This window comes from Macaca thibetana, chromosome 11 (assembly GCF_024542745.1).
Source record: "Macaca thibetana thibetana isolate TM-01 chromosome 11, ASM2454274v1, whole genome shotgun sequence".
In the NCBI taxonomy this organism is placed as follows: Eukaryota; Metazoa; Chordata; class Mammalia; order Primates; family Cercopithecidae; genus Macaca; species Macaca thibetana.
In genome coordinates, this window is record NC_065588.1 from 52,168,360 (window position 1) to 52,185,858 (window position 17,499).

The following is a 17,499-nucleotide window of genomic DNA, read 5'->3' on the forward strand; positions in this document are numbered from 1 at the left end:
CACCTGTGATCACAGCTACTCAGGAGGCTGAGGCAGGAGAATCGCTTGAACCCAGGACCCGGAGGTTGCAGTGAGCCGAGATCGCGCCACTGCAGCCTAGGCAACAGAGCAAGACTCTGTCTCAAAAACAAAAAAAAACAACAAAAAAACAAAAATTAGGCCGGGCACGGTGGCTCATACTTGTAATCTCAGCATTTTGGGAGGCCAAGGCAGGCGGATCACCTGAGGTCAGGAGTTTGAGACCAGCCTGACCAACATGACAAAACACCATCTCTACTAAAAATACAAAAATTAGCTGAGCGTGGTGGCACGCACCTGTAATCCCAGCTATTCAGTTAGCCAAGGCACAAGACTTTCTTTAACTGGGAGGCGGAGATTCCAATGAGCCGAAATTGTGCCACTGCACTCCAGCCTGGGCAACAGAGTAAGACTAGGTCTCCAAACAAATAAACAAACAAAAATTAGCCAGGTGTGGTGGTAATCCCAGCTACTCGGGAGGCTGAGGGAGGAGAATCGCTTGAACCTGGGAGGTGGAGGCTGCAGTGAGTGGAGATTGTGCCACTGCACTCCAGCCTGGGTGACAGAGGGAGACTGGGTCTCAAAAAAAAAAAAAAAGTAAAAAAAAAAAAGATATGATTCTGTGATATCAACAACTAAAAGGGGTGGGGATAGAGCTATCAAGGAGCAGAGTTGCCAGGCATTGTGGCTCATGCCTGTGATCCCAGCACTTTGGGAGACCAAGGCAGGTGGATCACCTGAGGTCAGGAGTTTGAGGCCAACCTGACCAACATGGTGAAACCCTGTCTCTACTAAAAGTACAAAAATTAGCCAGGCATGGTGGCAGGCGCCTGTAACCCCAGCTATTTGAGAGTCTGAGACATGAGAATAGCTTGAACCCAGCAGGCAGAGGTTGCAATGAGCCAAGATCATGCCACTGCACTCCAGCCTGGGCAACAGAGTGAGACTCCGTCTCAAAAAAAAAAAAAAAAAAAGAAGCAAACACTGGTAGTGATCATTCAAGGATGGTATTTCGGAGAATAAATCTTGGCAATGGACTTGAGTATTCAGGACACTCGACTAGGCCATCCCAACTGTGGAAGTAAATGCATCACACAATGGTAGCCTGATGTCTTCAATCTTTCTAGCAGTATAACTCACTCCCTGTATTAGTCCATTTTGCATTGCTATAACGGAACACCTGAGAGTGGGTAATTTACAAAGAAAGAGGTTTATTTGACTCATGGCCCTGCAGGCAGTACAAGTATGGCACCAGTGAGGTCTCACGAAGCTTTTATTCATGGCGGAAGGTGAGGGGGAGCAGGCACGTCACATGGCAAGAGAGGAAGCAAGAGAGATTCCAGGCTCTTTTAAATAACCATCTTTTGTGTGAGCTAATAGAGTGAGAACTCACTCATTACCATGGGGAGGGCACCACGCCATTCATGAGGGATCTGCCCCCATGACCCAAACACCCACCTCCAACCTCCAACATTGAAGGTCACATTTCAACATGAGATTTGGAGGGACACACATCTAAACCAGGTCACTTCCCTAGTCCCAATTTCCATGCTGTGATAAGTTGAAAAATGTTCCCTGAAAAAAGATCTTAACTTCCTAATCCCTACAACCTGTAAACAATGCCTTATGTGGCAAAAAAAAAAAAAAAAAAGCGAGGCGGGGGTGTCTTTGCAGATGTGATTAAGTTCAGGATCTTGAGATTTTATTACTCTAGATTATGTGGGTGGGCCCTAAATACAGTCACCTGTATCCGAGAGAGAGAGAGAGAGAGAGAGAGAGAGAGAGAGAGGTTTCACGCACGAAGAGCGGAGAAGACAATGTGACGATAAAGGCAGGGATTGGAGTGATGCTGTCACAAGCCAAGAAATGCTGGCAACTACCAGAAGCTGGAAGAGACAAGGATTAGATTCTCCCATACAGCCCCTGGGGAGGGAGAGTGCAGCCTTGTCAACACCTTGATTTTTCTTTCTTTCTTTTTTTTTTTTTTTTTTCCTGAGAATGGAGTTTTGCTCTTATTGCCCAGGCTGGAGTGCAATGGCGCAAACTTGGCTCATTGCAACCTCTACCTCCTGGATTCAAATGATTCTCCTGCCTCAGCCTCCCAAGTAGCTGGGATTACAGGTGTGCACCACACACCCTGCTAATTTTGTATTTTTAGTAGAGAATGGGATTTCACCATGTTGGTCAGGCTGGTCTCGAACTTCTGACCTCAGGTGATCCACCCGGCCTCCCAAAGTGCTGGGATTACAGGTGTGAGCCACCATGCCTGGTTTTTTTTCTTTTTTTTTTTTTTTTTTTTGAGACAGAGTCTCCCTCTGCCACCCAGGCTGGAGTGCTGTGGTGCAATCATAGCTCACTGCAGCCTCCACCCACTGGGCTCAATCGATCCTCCTAACTCACCCGGCCTAGTACTAGTAGCTCCCTAGTAACTGGGACTACAGGCGTGTGCCACCATGCCTGGCCGACACCTTTACTTTGATCCAGTGATATTGATTTTGGACTTCTACCCTCTAGTACTTTCAGAGAATACATTTCTGCTATTTTAAGCCACCAAGTTTGGTAATTTGTTATAGCAGTCACAGGAAACTAATATGCATACTCACCAAGTAACCTTCTGAATATAACTTGGTAAACCAAGGAGCAATGTTTGTGGGCAGTGAAAGTGCTGGTTGTGCTGACTGAAATGTTCTATTCCTCATGGTAGGCTTGGTTTGTATAAATTGATAAACTAACATTCTAATTTATATGTTCTCGTTTATAAATCAGCCTTGTAAACTTGACTAACATGAGTCTATCCTCAAGAGTTGGATCTACTATCTGTGCTGAAAAAACCAGATGTCTGTAGGGATGTTGGCAAGATCCAGACCATGGTAAACACATCAGGAAAAGAAATACTATTTTGTTGAGGTGTCTTGGGAAGTACATACCTGGTTTCTCATCGTTTTCCATGATCTTTCCATCAGTTCTCTATTTCAAAATGTCATCAATAATAACTAACTTTAGGCTGGGCATGATGGCTCATGCCTGTAACTCCAACACTTTGGGAAGCCCAGGCAGGAGGACCACCTGAAGCCAGAAGTTCACAACCAGCCTGGGCAATATAGCAAGACCCTGTCTCTACAAATACAATTATAAAAGCAGCCAGGCATTGTGGTGCATGCCTGTAGTCCTAGCTATTTGGGAGGCTGAGGTGAGAGGATTGCTTGAGCCCAGTAGGTGGAAGTTGCAGTGAGCTGAGATCACGCCACAGCACTCCAGCCCGGGAGACAGAGCGAGACTCTGTCTCAAAAAGAAAAAAAAAAAAGAACTAAGATTTGAACCCAGGTATTCTGACACCAAACCCTAGGGACTAGATTTGTTCAAAAAACAAACATCTATATTATGTTTCATTATACACTAGGTACCAAGAATCAGGGATTTAGAAATGGATAAGACTAGTCATTTCTATGGCCACGCGGAGCTCCCAATCTAGTAGGAATAAATAGGAATAATTCACTGAATTTGCCTTTGTATTTTAGTGTTTGAGGACTGTTACAGCCTGCACTTTATTATCTGAAACACTATTGTTAGATAAGGCATTGTTTTCACAACCCGTTTAAAACAAGCTTGTCACTCAAGGAGAGGAACTCCAGGCAGAAGGAATTCATATCAGGTCAGGAGCTGTGGCTCACGCCGGTAATCCCAGCACTTTGGGAGGCCAGGGCAGTGGATCACTTGAGGTCAGGAGTTCAAGACCAGCCTGGCCAAGGTGGTGAAACCCCATCTCTACTAAAAACACAAAAAACAGGTTGGAGGTGGTGGCTCACGCCTGTAATCCCAGCACTTTGGGAGGGCGAGGCGGGCGGATGGCCTGAGGTAAGGAATTTGAAACCAGCCTGGCTAACATGGTAAAACCCTGTTTCTACTAAAAATGCAAAAAATTATCCAGGCGTGGTGGTGCCCACCTGTAATTCCAGCTACTTGGGAGGCTGAGGCAGGAGAGCCTCTTGAACCCAGGAGGCAGAGGTTGCAGTGAGCTAAGTTTACGCCATTGCACTCCAGTTTGGGTAACAAGAGCGAAACTCCGTCTCAAAACAACAACAACAAAATTAGTCAGGCGTGGTGGTACATGGCTGTAATCCCAGCTACTTGGGAGGCTGAGGCAGGAGAATCATTTAAACCCAGGAGGAGGAGGTTGTAGTGAGCTGAGATCATGCCACTGCACTCTACCCTAGGTGACAAGAGCAAGACTCCATCTCAAAAAAAAAAAAAAATTATTCTTTTACAACATAGTTCTTTATTTTTTTCCTAATCTATCTTCAGATAGAATAGTGGGTTTTGGAGGCTGGGCCTGGTGGCTCACGCCTGTAATCCCAACACTTTGGGAGGCCAAGGTGGGTGGATCACAAGGTCAGGAGATCGAGACCATCCTGGCTAACATGGTGAAACCCCGTCTCTACTAAAAATACAACAACAACAACAACAAAAAATTAGCTGGGCGTGGTGGCGGGCGCCTGTAGTCCCAGCTGCTCGGGAGGCTGAGGCAGGAGAATGGCGTAAACCCGGGACGTGGAGTTTGCAGTGAGCCGAGATTACACCACTGCATTACAGCCTGGGGCATCAGAGTGAGACTCCGTCTCAAAAAAAATAGTGGGTTTTGGGTTTTGGTTTTTTTTTTTTTTGGTGGCTATATGGCATTTTATTGTATATCATAGTATATTTCACCAGTGGTCTGTTTGGGGACATTAAAATTGAATTCTTTGTTTTTGTTTTGTTTTGTTTCATTTTGTTTTGTAAAACTACTCTTTAAAAATCCACGTGACTAAATATTTACGCATCTCATTTTTTCCTTGGGAAGAATTCTTACAAGTATAATTACTGTGTCAAAGAAAATGTACCATCTTAGCCCTCTCGTTTTTAAATTTTTTCTTTTTTTTTTTTTTTGAGACAGAGTCTTGCTCTGTCTCCCATGCTGGAGTGCAGTGGTGCGATCTCTGCTCACTGCAAGCTCCATCGCCTCCCGGGTTCACGTCATTCTCCTGCCTCAGCCTCCCAAGTAGCTGGGACTATAAGCGCCCGCCACCATGCCTGGCTAATTTTTTTGTATTTTTAGTAGAGACGGGGTTTCACCATGTTCGCCAGGGTGGTCTCGATCTTCTGACCTTGTGATCCGCCCGCCTCGGCCTCCCAAAGTGCTGGGATTACAGGCATGAGCCACCGCACCCAGCCTAAATTTTTTCTTATTTTTTAATTGTGATAAAATATACATAACATAAAATGTACCATTTTAACCATCTTTTTGTCTGTGTGTGAGACTGGGTCTCAGTCTGTCACCCAGGCTGGGTGCAGTGACATACTCATAGCTCACTGCAGCCTCGATCTTCTGGGGTCGAGCATTCCTCTCACCCCAGCCTCCTGAGTAGCTGGAACTACAGGCACGCACCACCATGCCCAGCTAATTTTTTAGCGTTTTTATAGAAATGGGTTCTTGCTATATTACCCAGGCTGGTGTCAAACTCCTGACCTCAAGCAATCCTCCTGCCTCAGCCTCCCAAAGTGCTGGGAAAACAGACATGAGCCACCACACTTGGCCATTTTAACTGTATTTAAGTGTATAATGCAGTGGCATTAAGTACATTCACAATGTGTTATAACCATCACCACGATTTCTAGAACTTTTCAATCATCCCAAACAAAAACTCTATATCCATAAAACAATAACTCTCAATTCTCCCTCCTAGTCCCTGGCAACCGCTTTTCTACTTATCTCTATGAATATGCTTATTCTAAGTACCTCTTATAAGTAGAACCATACAATATTTTTCATTTTCTGTCTGGTTTATTTCACTTAGCATAATATTTTCAAGGTTCATCCATGTTGAAGCAAGTTTCATAATTTTATTCCTTTCCATGGCTGAATAGTATTCCATTCTATGTATATACCACATTTTTGTTTATTCATCTGTTGTTGGATAATTAACAGAGGAGTTAACCAACTTGGGTTGTTTCTGCTTTTTGGCTATCGGCCTCTAATACTTTTAACAAATTGTCCATACAGGCCGGGCGCGGTGGCTCAAGCCTGTAATCCCAGCACTTTGGGAGGCCGAGGCGGGTGGATCACGAGGTCAGGAGATCAAGACTATCCTGGCTAACATGGTGAAACCCCGTCTCTACTAAAAATACAAAAAACTAGCTGGGCGTGGTGGCGGGCGCCTGTAGTCCCAGCTACTCGGGAGGCTAACAGGAGAATGGCGTGAACCCAGGAGGCGGAGTTTGCAGTGAGTTGAGATCACACCAGTGTACTCCACCCTGGGTGACAGAGCAAGACTCCATCTCAAAAAAAAAAAAAAAAAGGTAACTGAGATCTACACACACAATAAAAGGCTATGCAGGAGTTAGAGACCAGCCTGAGCAACATAACAAGATTCTGTCTCTAGAAAAAAAATTGTTTTAATTAGCCAGGTGTGGTCACATGTGCCTATAGTCCCAGCTGCTTAGAAGGCTGAGGTGGGAAGATTGCTTGAGTACAAGGCTGCAGTGAGCTATGATCGCACCACTTGCACTCCAACTTGGGTGACAGAGTGAGACCCTCTCAAAAAAGAAAAAGAAGGAGGAAAAAAGAAGAGGAAGAAAAAAGAAAGGGCATGGGAAATAGTAAACATGTAAGTAAATATATTTTTTAATTTTTTTAATTATTTAAAAGAGCCAGGGCCGAACACAGTGGCTCATGCCTGTTATCCCAGAACTTTGGGAGGCCCAGGTGGGAGGATCACTTGAGGCCAGGAGTTTGAGACTAGGCTGGCCAACATGATGAAACCTCATCTCTATCAAAAAATACAAAAATTAGCTCGGCTTGGTGGCACATCCCTGTAATCCCAGCTACTTGGGAGGCTGAGGCAGGAGAATGACTTGAACCTGGGAGGCAGAGGTTGCAGCGAGCCAAGATCGCACCACTGCACTCCGACTTGGGTGACAGAGCAAGACTCCGTCTCAAAAAAAAAAAAAAATAGTAATAGTGTATTGTGGGATATGATAGGGATATAATATATGTAGAAGTAAGTACAAAGTATGACAACAATAGCAAAAAGGATGGGAGAAGGGAAAACAGAAGTATGATTTTATAAAGTTTTTACATTACATATGAAGTGGTATAATATTATTTGGGGCTGGCATCGGTGGCTCACACCTGTAATCTCAACACTTTGGGAGGCTGAGGCGGGCGGATCATTTGAGGTCAAGAGTTTGAGACCAGTCTGGCCAACATGGCGAAACCCCGTCTCTACTAAAAATTCAAAAAAAATTAGCCAGGTGTGGTGGTGGGCGCCTATAATTCCCAGCTACTCAAGAGGCTGAGGCAGGAGAATCGCTTGAACCCAGAAGACAGAGGTTGCAGTGAGCCAAGATCGTGCCATTGCACTCCAGCCTGGGCGATAAGAGTGAAACTCCATCTCAAAAAAAAAAAAAAAAATTGTGTGTGTATATATATATATACACACACACACACATATATAAAATCACATAATATATAAATATGATTTATATATATTATTTGAATGTAGACTAATAAATTAAAGATACCTATGATAAACCTAAGAGTAACCACTGGAAAAAATAAGAAATATAAGGGGAGATAATGTGAAATATCAAAAATAATCCAAAGACAGCAGGAAAAGAGGAAGAAAACAAAAATAAACTGGGCACTATGGCTCATGCCTGTAATCCTAACACTATGTGAGGCTGAGGTGGGCAGATTGCTTGAACCCATGGGTTCAAGACCAGTCTAGGTTACATACAAAACCCCATCTTTACTGAAAATACAAAAAAGTAGCCAAACGTGGTAGCATGTGCCTATAGTCTTGGCTACTCAGGAGGCTGAGGGAGGCCCACTTGTGCCCAGGAGGCTGAGGCTGCAGTGAGCCATGATTGTGCCACTGCACTACAGCCTGGGCAACAGAGCAAGACTCTGTCGAAAAAAAGAAAAAAGGATGGAACAAACAGAAAACAGCATTGTGGGAGATTATGGTAGACTTAAACCCAACCATCTCAATAGAAATTGTCTCTTTATGTACTTTGCCTGTTTTTCTGTCGGAGTAGTTATCTTTTCTTGTCGATTTGCAAGAGCTCTTTATATATTAACATATAAATTCTCTGTTACATATAAATGTTATGCTTGGGAAACGTTTCCCTTTCCAAAAGAGTGTTGTGACAAGCAAGATAAAAGCAATAGCATAAACTTAGACCCTGAGGTAGAAAAGCATAAGCTATGTTCAGGAAGTAGTAAGTAGGTGAGTTTGTCTGTAAAAGGCACTTAAGGGAATTCTACGGTATAAGACTGAAAGAGTAATTTAGGACCAGAACATAGTGTGCATTGATCATTCAACGGACGAACTTCATCTTCACCAGGTAGAGCAAAGTGAACTACTAAATGTGGTCGTTCAATGAAATGTACCATCAACATTGGGCTTTAGGGAGGTAAATCTTGTTGAAAATCAAAATGTTTAGGACATACTGGGGAAGTGGGTGGTGGGGAGAGACCTAAGTGGAAGACCGGTTAGTGTGGACCACTGGTTTGTAGTAGTCCAGACGAGAAGTAACTAAGATATCCACCTGGGTAATAAAAATATGGATACAGATTATTATGATCACCATAAAAGCTCATAGCCTCAGGCTTCCTTCAGCGTTTGTTTTTAGACAAGTTGAATTTGAAGCACCAACACCAAAATAGAAGATATCTGATGGTTTTAGAGAGGTGACTGGGCTAGAAAAAGACTGGGCATTTTTAGCATAGAGGTAATTATTGAAATCACAGGAGTAAATGAAGTCACCGAGACTTGAGTACAGCAGAAATGTGTGGATTGTCAGGATGTTAGAGAGCTCCTATTAATTTTTCCAGACTCAGCCTTGGCTTCCACGTCATCTCCTCTGGGAAGCCTTCCCTGAGCAACACCTTCCCATCCCCATCTTCATAGATGACTTAAGAGTCCACTCTCAGCCGGGCACGGGGGCTCACACCAGTAATCACAGCACTTTGGGAGGCCGAAGTGGGCGGACTACTTGAGGTCATGAGTTCGAGACCAGTCTAGACAACATGACGAAACCCCGTCTCTACTAAAAGTACAAAAATTAGCCGGGCGTGGTGGTGCACACCTGTAATCCCAGCTACTCAGGAGGCTGAGGCAGGAGAATCACTTGGACCCGGGAGATGGAGGTTGTAGTGAGCTGAGATCACGCCACTACACTCCAGCCTGGGCGACAAGAGCAAGACTCCATCTCAAAAAAAGAGTCCACTCGCTGCTTCCATGGCACCCTGTGTATGTCCCTATTAGTGTATTTATCACACTGTATTGTGGTTGGGTATTTACCTGTGTTTCCCTTTAGTTTCTAGAAAGGAAAATTTATTCAACTTTTTATACTTCTGGCCTATAGAATGCTCTTGAAAAATGTTTTTATTTTCAATATTTTCATTTATTCAAATTTTATGACTTGTTGCTTTCCCAAGGAAGAGATCTTTTAACATTTCCTTTTTCTCCTCTCAACCAATTATATTACCCCACACAGCCAGTTGTTCACTTGGAGTATAACCCCATCCCTTCCACTGCAATAGAGCGTCTTCTTTAATCTCCAGCAGAGAATGGAATGCATTCCTGATCTTTAAGAGGTGACAATATTGACCAAAAAATGTACCTTCTTCATCCTAGATTTTCTATCCTCCTCAATTTGTTCATCTAGGTTATATTTGGGAAGGAGAGAAAGATCTAGATACCCTTTCCTGAAATTCTTGGGAGCCTGGGGAGAAAAAATTATCTAGCAAAATAAACCCGTCTGCTACTCTGAAATAAAGCTGGAGTCTAGGGTCAAGGTAACTTGCAAACATTGGCTCCTCCTAGTACCACCTAGTGGACAATAATAAACTAACACACAGGTTCTGAGCCCATGAAAGTAAACGACCAGTCCTAAAATAACTCACTTCCAGATCCCTAGAGTCTTGCTGTTTGCACATTATGACAGAATCACATGCAAGGAGGAGAGCAATATTAAATAAATAGCCTTAGAAATAGAAAAGAAAGTCAGGAGATAATTTAATTTGCTATAAGCTACAAGGTCCCATTGGGGAAGTAATTAAAAGAACATCCTTCTACCTCACACATCCCAAATATAGGAACCAAAAGAAGGAAAGGATGTGTGATATCTCAGACCCTCACAATTGATTGTATCAGTGGTTTTCAAATTTATTATATATATATAATATACAGTTGTGTGTTGCTTAGCAACAGAGATGTGTTCTGAGAAATGCATCATTAGGCCTTTTCATCACTGTACCAACATTATACAGTGTACTTACACACTAGATGGTACAGCCTCCTACACACCTAGGTTATATAGTATGGCCTATTGCTCCTAGGCTACAAACCCCTATGGCGTGTACAAGCATCTACTGAATACTGTAGGCAAATGTAACACAATGGTATATTATTTGTGTATCTAACCATATGTAAACATAGAAAAGGTACAGAAAAATTAGGATATAAAAGGTAAAAAATGGTACACCATGAATGGAGCTTGCAGGACTAGAAGTTGCTCTGGGTGAGTCAGTGAGTGAATGTGAAGGCCTAGGACATTATTGTACACTACTGTAGACTTTATTAATGTATACTTAGGCTGCACTAAATTTATAAGAAAGTATTTTTCTTCAATAATAAATTAACCTTAGCTTACTGTAAGTGGTGGTGTTGTTGTTGTTATAGAGTCTCACTGTGTCACCCAGGCTGGAGTGCAGTGGTGCGATTTCAGCTCACTGCAACCTCTATCTCCTGGGTTCAAGTGATTCTCCTGCTTCAGCCTCCCAAGAAGCTGGGATTACAGGCATGCACCACCACGCCTGGCTAAGTTTTTGTCTTTTTAGTAGAGACAAAGTTTCACCATGATGACCAGGCTGGTCTCGAACTCCTGGCATCAAGTGATAAACCCACCTCGGCCTTCCAAAGTGTTGGGATTACAGGCGTGAGCCACCGTGCCCAGCTGATATTTTTACTTTATAAACTTTTAAATTTTTTGTTAACTTTTTGACTCTTTTGTAAAAAACACTTAGCTTAAAACAGAAACACATTGGACAGCTGTACAAAAATATTTCTTTATGTCCTTATTCTATAAACTTATTTATTTATTTATTTATTTTTGAAATGGTGTCTTGCTCTGTTGCCCAGGCTGGAGTGCAATGGCGCGATCTCGGATCACTGCAACTTCTGCCTCCCAGGTTCAAGCAATTCTCCTGCCTCAGCCTCCTGAGTAGCCAGGATTACAGGCACACGCCACAGTACCAGCTAATTTTTTTGTATTTTTAGTAGAGACGGGGTTTCACCATGTTAGCCAGGCTGGTCTTGAACTCCTGATCTTAAGTGATCTGCCTGCTTCAGCCTCCCAAAGTGCTGGGATTACAGGGTGTGAGCCACCGCGCCTGGCTCTTTTTTCTATTTTTAAAATTTTTATTTTATTTGTATTGTATAAACTTTTGTTAAAAACTAAGACATAGGACAGGGCGCAGTAACTTTTAGTAATGTTTTAGTAACTTTTAGTCTCTACTAAAAATACAAAAAAAAAAAATAGTCGGGCGTGGTGGCACACGCCTGTAGTTCCAGCTACTCACGGAGGCTGAGGGAGGAGAATTGCTTGAACTCAGGAGACAGAGGTTGCAGTGAGCCAAGATCGCACCACTGCACTACAGCCTGGGTGACAGAGGGAGACTCCATTTCAACAAAACAAAACAAAACAGAACCTAAGACATGGGAACTGAGCATAGTGGCTCACTCCTGTAATCCCAGCACTTTGGGAAGCTGAGGTAGGCTGATTGCTTGAGCCTAGAAGTTTGAGACCAGCCTGAGCAACATAGTCAGAACCCATCTCTAGAAAAAATTTTAAAACTTACCAGGGTGTGGTGGCACATGCCTGTACTCCCAGCTACTAAGGAGGCTGAGGTGGAAGGATCACTTGAGCCCAAGGATTTAAGACTTCAGTAAGCCGTTAACATACCACTGCACTCCAGCCTGGGTGACAGAGATCCTGTCTCAAAAAGAAAGGCCAGGAGTGATGGCTCATGCCTGTATCCCAGCACTTTGGGAGGCTGATACAGGCAGATCACTTGAGGTCAGGAGTTGGAGACCAGCCCGGCCAACGTGGTGAAACCCAGTCTCTACTAAAAATACAAAAATTAGCCAGGCATGGTGGGACCCTGTAATCCCAGCTACTGGGGAGGCTGAGGCAGGAGAATCATTTGAACCCGGGAGGCAGAGGTTGCAGTGAGCTGAGATTGCACCATTGCACTCCAGCCTGGGCAACAAGAGGGAAACTCTGTCTCAAAAAAAAAAAATTGAATACCTCACCCTTATCTACACCAACTACGAGGTGGGCAAGCATGACTATGTGAAGGCACTCCCTGGGCAACTGAAGCCTTTGAGACCCTGCCGTCCCAGAACCAGGGAGGCTAGGCCTTCATTGACCAGATCTCCTTCGCTTACTACAACCTGCTGGACTTGCTGCCGACGCACGAGGTCCTGGCCACCAGCTGCCTGGATGTGTTCCCAATGCTCTCGGCCTACGTGGCACCAGGACCCGGCCCAAGCTCAAGGCCTTCCTGGCCTCCCCTGAGCACCTCAACCACCCCATCAACAGTAACGGGGAACAGTGAGGGCTGGAGGGACTCTCAGCGGGAGGCGGGAGCTGTTTGCCTCCCTTTCTCCAGGACCAATAAAGTTTCTAAGAGAAAAAAAAAAAATTGAAAGAAATATTGGGCCAGGCTGGGAGGCCTGAGGTGGGTGGATCACCTGAGGTCAGGAGTTTGAGACCAGCCTGGCCAACATGCTGAAACCCCATCTCTACTAAAAATACAAAAATTAGGGAGTGTGGTGGTACGCACCTGTAATCCCAGCTACTCAGGAGGCTGAGGCAGGAGAATCGCTTGAATCCGGGAGGTAGAGGTTGCAGTGAGCTGAAACCACCCCACTACACTCCAGCCTGGGAGACAGAGATAGACTCTATCTCACAAAAAAAGAAAAAGAAAAAAAAAGAAATATCGGTGGGGCACTGTAACTCACGCCTGTAATCCCAGCACTTTAGGAGGCCAAGGTGGATTGATCACCTGAAATTAGGAGTTCGAGACCAGCCTGGCCAACATGGTGAAACCCTATCTCTACTAAAAATACACAAATTAGCCAGGTGTGTGGGTGCCTGTAATCCCAGCTACTCGGGAGGGGGGCTGAGGCAGGAGAATTGCTTGAACTCAGGAGACAGAGTTTGCAGTGAGCCCAGATTACGCCACTGCATTCCAGCCTGGGCAACAGCACAAAACTCTCTCAAAAAAATAAAATAAAATAAAAAATAACTATCACTCCCAATACTTGTCTTCCTGTGCCAAACTCTTAAGAGATCCAGCATCTACTAGGAGCTGAAAATAAGGAGGCAAAGAGAGACAGGTCTACTTGTGTTTATTCTCATTTTTGCTTTTTTTTAAAAAAAAAAAAAAAAAAAAAAAAAGATGAGGGATGGAGAGGGAAATAACCCATAAACACTGCGAACAGGAACCAAGACTCCAAGACTTGGGCATACTCCCTCTACCCTCAGACCCAGTTCTCCAAGAGATTCCCACCCACCTGATTTTCTTTTAAAACAAGACACCCAAATCAGCAGCAAAGGTACCTGGGGTAGTCACTGAGATTTTGAACACTGGGAATGGGAGGGGGAAAGTCCAAAAAGTAGAAGTTGGGAAGAAAAGGGAAGGATTGAGGGAGATGCTAGGCTCTGGAGGACAGAGCTGGGCCGCAAGAGGTGGAAGTAAGCCAGTATAGGGGTACCCCTCCTGACTGCTGTTGCCCATATTCCCCCAGACCCCAGAGAGCCCCATGGTTTGTTCTGCAGTCCATTCCCGATTTCCCAAAGGCCTCAGAGGCCTAACTCCAAGTCCTCTAACTCCTCTTCTAGCGCCCTCCTCCTTGCTAGCTTTTCCAGCTGCTCTTTGCTGGGCTGGCTTACTTCCCCAGCCTGGATCCGCTGCTGCAGCTCTTCCACCTGCCGGAGCTTCTTCTTTAGGTTCTTTATCTTCTTGGCTTTCTCAGTGGTGGCAGCTGAGTCAGGCTGGTCAGATGCAGCTGTGGGGGCTGCCCGGGAGCCCTGTGGAGCATTTGGGGGTTGGGCTGTCTCTTCCAGGGACACCTTATCAAGAGTCCTGCTCAAGGCCTCTGCCTCTCCTTTCTCTTGCTGCTGCCGCCTCTTCTCCTTTCGCTTCAGGTTGCGTTTGGCTGTCTTGGAGAGGCCTGGTTCACCACCTTCAGGCCTGGATGGGGTGACAGGAGCAGTGGCCTCAGGGCTTAACCCTGGGGGCAATTCTGGTTTACTCTTGAAAAACTTCACATACTTGTTTTCATATCTGCAGGAAACAAAGGATGTCAAGAGTTTCAGAGAATCACTAACTTTTTGATCCCGTTTCTTAAACTTCCAAACACTTCATCCTCATTACATTCTTGCTTCCTTTTTTTGTTGCTGTTTTTGTGGAGTTTTTTGTTTGTTTTTTGAGACAGAGTCTTGCTTAGTTGCCCAGGATGGAGTGCAGTGGCGCAATCTGGGCTCACTGCAACCTCCCACTTCCCGGGTTCAAGAGATTCTCCTGCCTCAGCCTCCTGAGTAGCTGGGACTACAGGCTCGTGCCACCACACCTGGCTGATTTTTGTATTTTGTAATTTTGTATTTTTAGTAAAGATGGGGTTTCGCCACATTGGCGAGGCTGTTCTTGAACTACTGACCTCAGGTAATCCACCCGCCTGGGCCTCCCAAAGTGCTCGGATTACAGATGTAGGCCACCGGGCCCGACGGCCACCTTTCTCTCTTTGTGGTCCCTCCCCAACTTTCCTCTGCTCTGCAGGAAAGATGCAGCAAAGTCCCTAGAAGAGCTTTAGAGCTCTGGAGGTTCTAATGAACAGAGGTCAAAAGTATAGGACTAGTGATCTGTAACCCTCACTCATCCCTGAATCCCAGACCCTTCCTCTCCTTTCTGACAGTTGCCCGTCCTTCCATTTCCCTGGGGCTTAGGAGAGTCCTTCCTGAACTTGAAGGCATAAAGATATTCTATCCTTCTGTAGGGACCCCATCAGAAAACTCCTACTCAAGCCTAACCACGTACACTGGGACCTCCTCCTGGGGCACATATCCTTCTTTCACCCTCCGCTGCTTGCGCCAGGTCCCGTCAGGTCGCTGTGTTGAGGCGATATACTTGCCTAAAATACGAAAAATTAAGTTGAAAATTACTCTTATTTTCAAACATTTTACAAGATGAGACAAGAATGTATAAATGTACACACCATCTCTCAGCACCCATTCATCCAAATGCAACCATTAAGGCTCCTTTTCTCATACCAACACTCAACCCCTCTCTCATTATTTATTTACTGAATGCCAATACACTGTACAACAAACTATCCTTGCCCTCAAGAAGATTCTATTTGCATAATTTAGTAGGTAAGACAGGATAGGCACAGAGAAAGAATTTTGTTAAAAAACCAAAGCAATAGCATGGGAACATGGAAGGCGGTAAACGAACAAGAGGCTAAAAAGACGCAAAAACCATAGAGAGGAGAAATGACAAGAGCAGATGTTGTAAAGAAGGAGAAATTTTATTTATATGGACCTTAAAAAAATAGGTCAACTTTTAAGAATTCATACCATAGATATATACACACCAGTACACAAGGATATATTTAAACGGTATTTGGTTTTTGTTTTGTTTTGTTTTGAGATGGAGTTTCACACTCTCACCCAGGCTGGAGTGCAGTGGTGCAATCTCAGCTCACCGCAACCTCCACCTCCCAGGTTCAATCGATTCTCCTGCCTCAGCCTCCTGAGTATCTGGGATTACAAGCCCCTGCCACCACATCCGGCTAATTTTTGTATCATTAGTAGAGATGGGTTTTGCCACGTCAGCTAGGCTAATCTCGAACTCCTGACCTCAGGTGATCCACCCAAATTGCTGGGATTATAGGCATGAGCCACTGTGCCCGGCCTTTAAAGGGTATTCGTTGATGCATGATTTAAATTAGCAAAAAGCTGGCCAGGTACAGTGGCTCATGCCTGTAATCCCAGCACTTTGGGAGGCCAAGCCAGGGGGTGAATCACAAGGTCAGGAGTTCGAGACCAGCCTGACCAACATAGTGAAACCCTGTCTCTACTAAAATACAAAAAAAATTAGCTGGGCATGCTACAGCGCGCCTGTAGTCCCAGCTACTCAGGAGGCTGAGGCAGGAGATTGAACCCAGGAGGCAGAGGTTGCAGTGAGTCGAGATTGCGCCACTGCACTCCAGCCTGGGCAACAGAGCGAGATTCCATCTCAAAAAAAAAAAAAAAAAAAGGAAAGAAAAAATTAGCAAAAAGCTGAAAGCAATTTAAATGGCCATCAATAAATGAATAATTAGACAGCACTTTGGGAGACAGAGGCTGGCAGATCCCCTGAGGTCAGGAGTTCGAGACCAGCCTGGCCAGCATGGTGAAACCCTGTCTACTAAAAATACAAAAATTAGCCGGGTATGATGGCACACGTCTGTAATCCCAGCTACTGGGGAGGCTGAGGCACAAGAATCGCTTGAACCTGGGAGGCAGAGGTTGCAGAGTCTCAAAAAAAATAAAATAAATGTTCTGACATTGACTAGTGTTCATGATATGCTAAGTGAAAAAGCAAGCTGCAGTAGTGGTCCTCTAACTTTTTTTTATTTCAGGACCCCCTTTACACTGTTATTTTGTAATATGTGTATCATCATACAATATTTATTTATTTATTTATTTTTCTCTTTTTTTTTTTTTTTTTTTTGAGATGGAGTCTCGCTCTGTCGCCCAGGCTTGAGTGCAGTGGCACAATCTTGGCTCACTGCAAGCTCTGCCTCCTGGGTTCATGCGATTCTCCTGCCTCAGCCTCCCGAGTAGCTGGGACTACAGGCGCCCGCCACTACGCCTGGCTTTTTTTTTTTTTTTGTATTTTTAGTAGAGACAGGGTTTCACCATGTTAGCCAGGATGGTCTCGATCTCCTGACCTCATGGTCCGCCTGCCTCAGCCTCCCAAAGTGCTGGGATTACAGGTGTGAGCCACCGCGCCTGCCCATTTTTGAGATGGAGTCTTGCTCTGTCGCCTAGGCTGGCGTGCAATGGCGCGGTCTCAGCTCACTGCAAGCTCCGCCTCCCGGGTTCACGCCATTCCCTTGCCTCAGCCTCCCCAGCAGCTGGGACTACAGGCTTACGCCACCACGCCTGGCTAATTTTTTGTATTTTTAGTAGAGACGGGGTTTCACCGTGTTAGCCAGGATGGTCTCGATCTCCTGACCTCGTGATCTGCCCACCTCGGCCTCTCAAAATGCTGGGATTACAGGCGTGAGCCACCACACCCTGCCATTATACAATATTTAAAAGAGATTATATTCATTAATCTCATCACTATAGTATTAAAGTACATGGGAGCTATCAAGCTCAGAATGG

General features: G+C 44.8%; 2 protein-coding genes and 1 pseudogene across 8 annotated transcripts in view; 1 reads left to right on the forward strand and 2 right to left on the reverse strand.

Annotated features, from left to right (window-relative positions):
* Positions 1-17,499, reverse strand: part of SARNP (SAP domain containing ribonucleoprotein) — a 238,725-nt gene that overhangs the window by 123,118 nt on the left and 98,108 nt on the right. The gene's annotated exons all lie outside the window — the stretch shown is intronic.
* On the forward strand, positions 1,298-12,718 carry LOC126931612 (glutathione S-transferase P-like; annotated as a pseudogene).
* Positions 13,459-17,499, reverse strand: part of PYM1 (PYM homolog 1, exon junction complex associated factor) — a 233,812-nt gene continuing 229,771 nt past the window's right edge. For all 6 annotated transcript variants that reach the window (XM_050749203.1, XM_050749202.1, XM_050749200.1 and 3 more), the window contains 2 exons: positions 15,164-15,257; positions 13,459-14,413 (listed from right to left, as the gene is read on the reverse strand). In XM_050749203.1, coding sequence (XP_050605160.1) covers positions 13,930-14,413; positions 15,164-15,257 — 578 coding nt within the window. In that variant the 3' untranslated portion in view covers positions 13,459-13,929. The remainder of the gene's footprint in view (positions 14,414-15,163; positions 15,258-17,499) is intronic.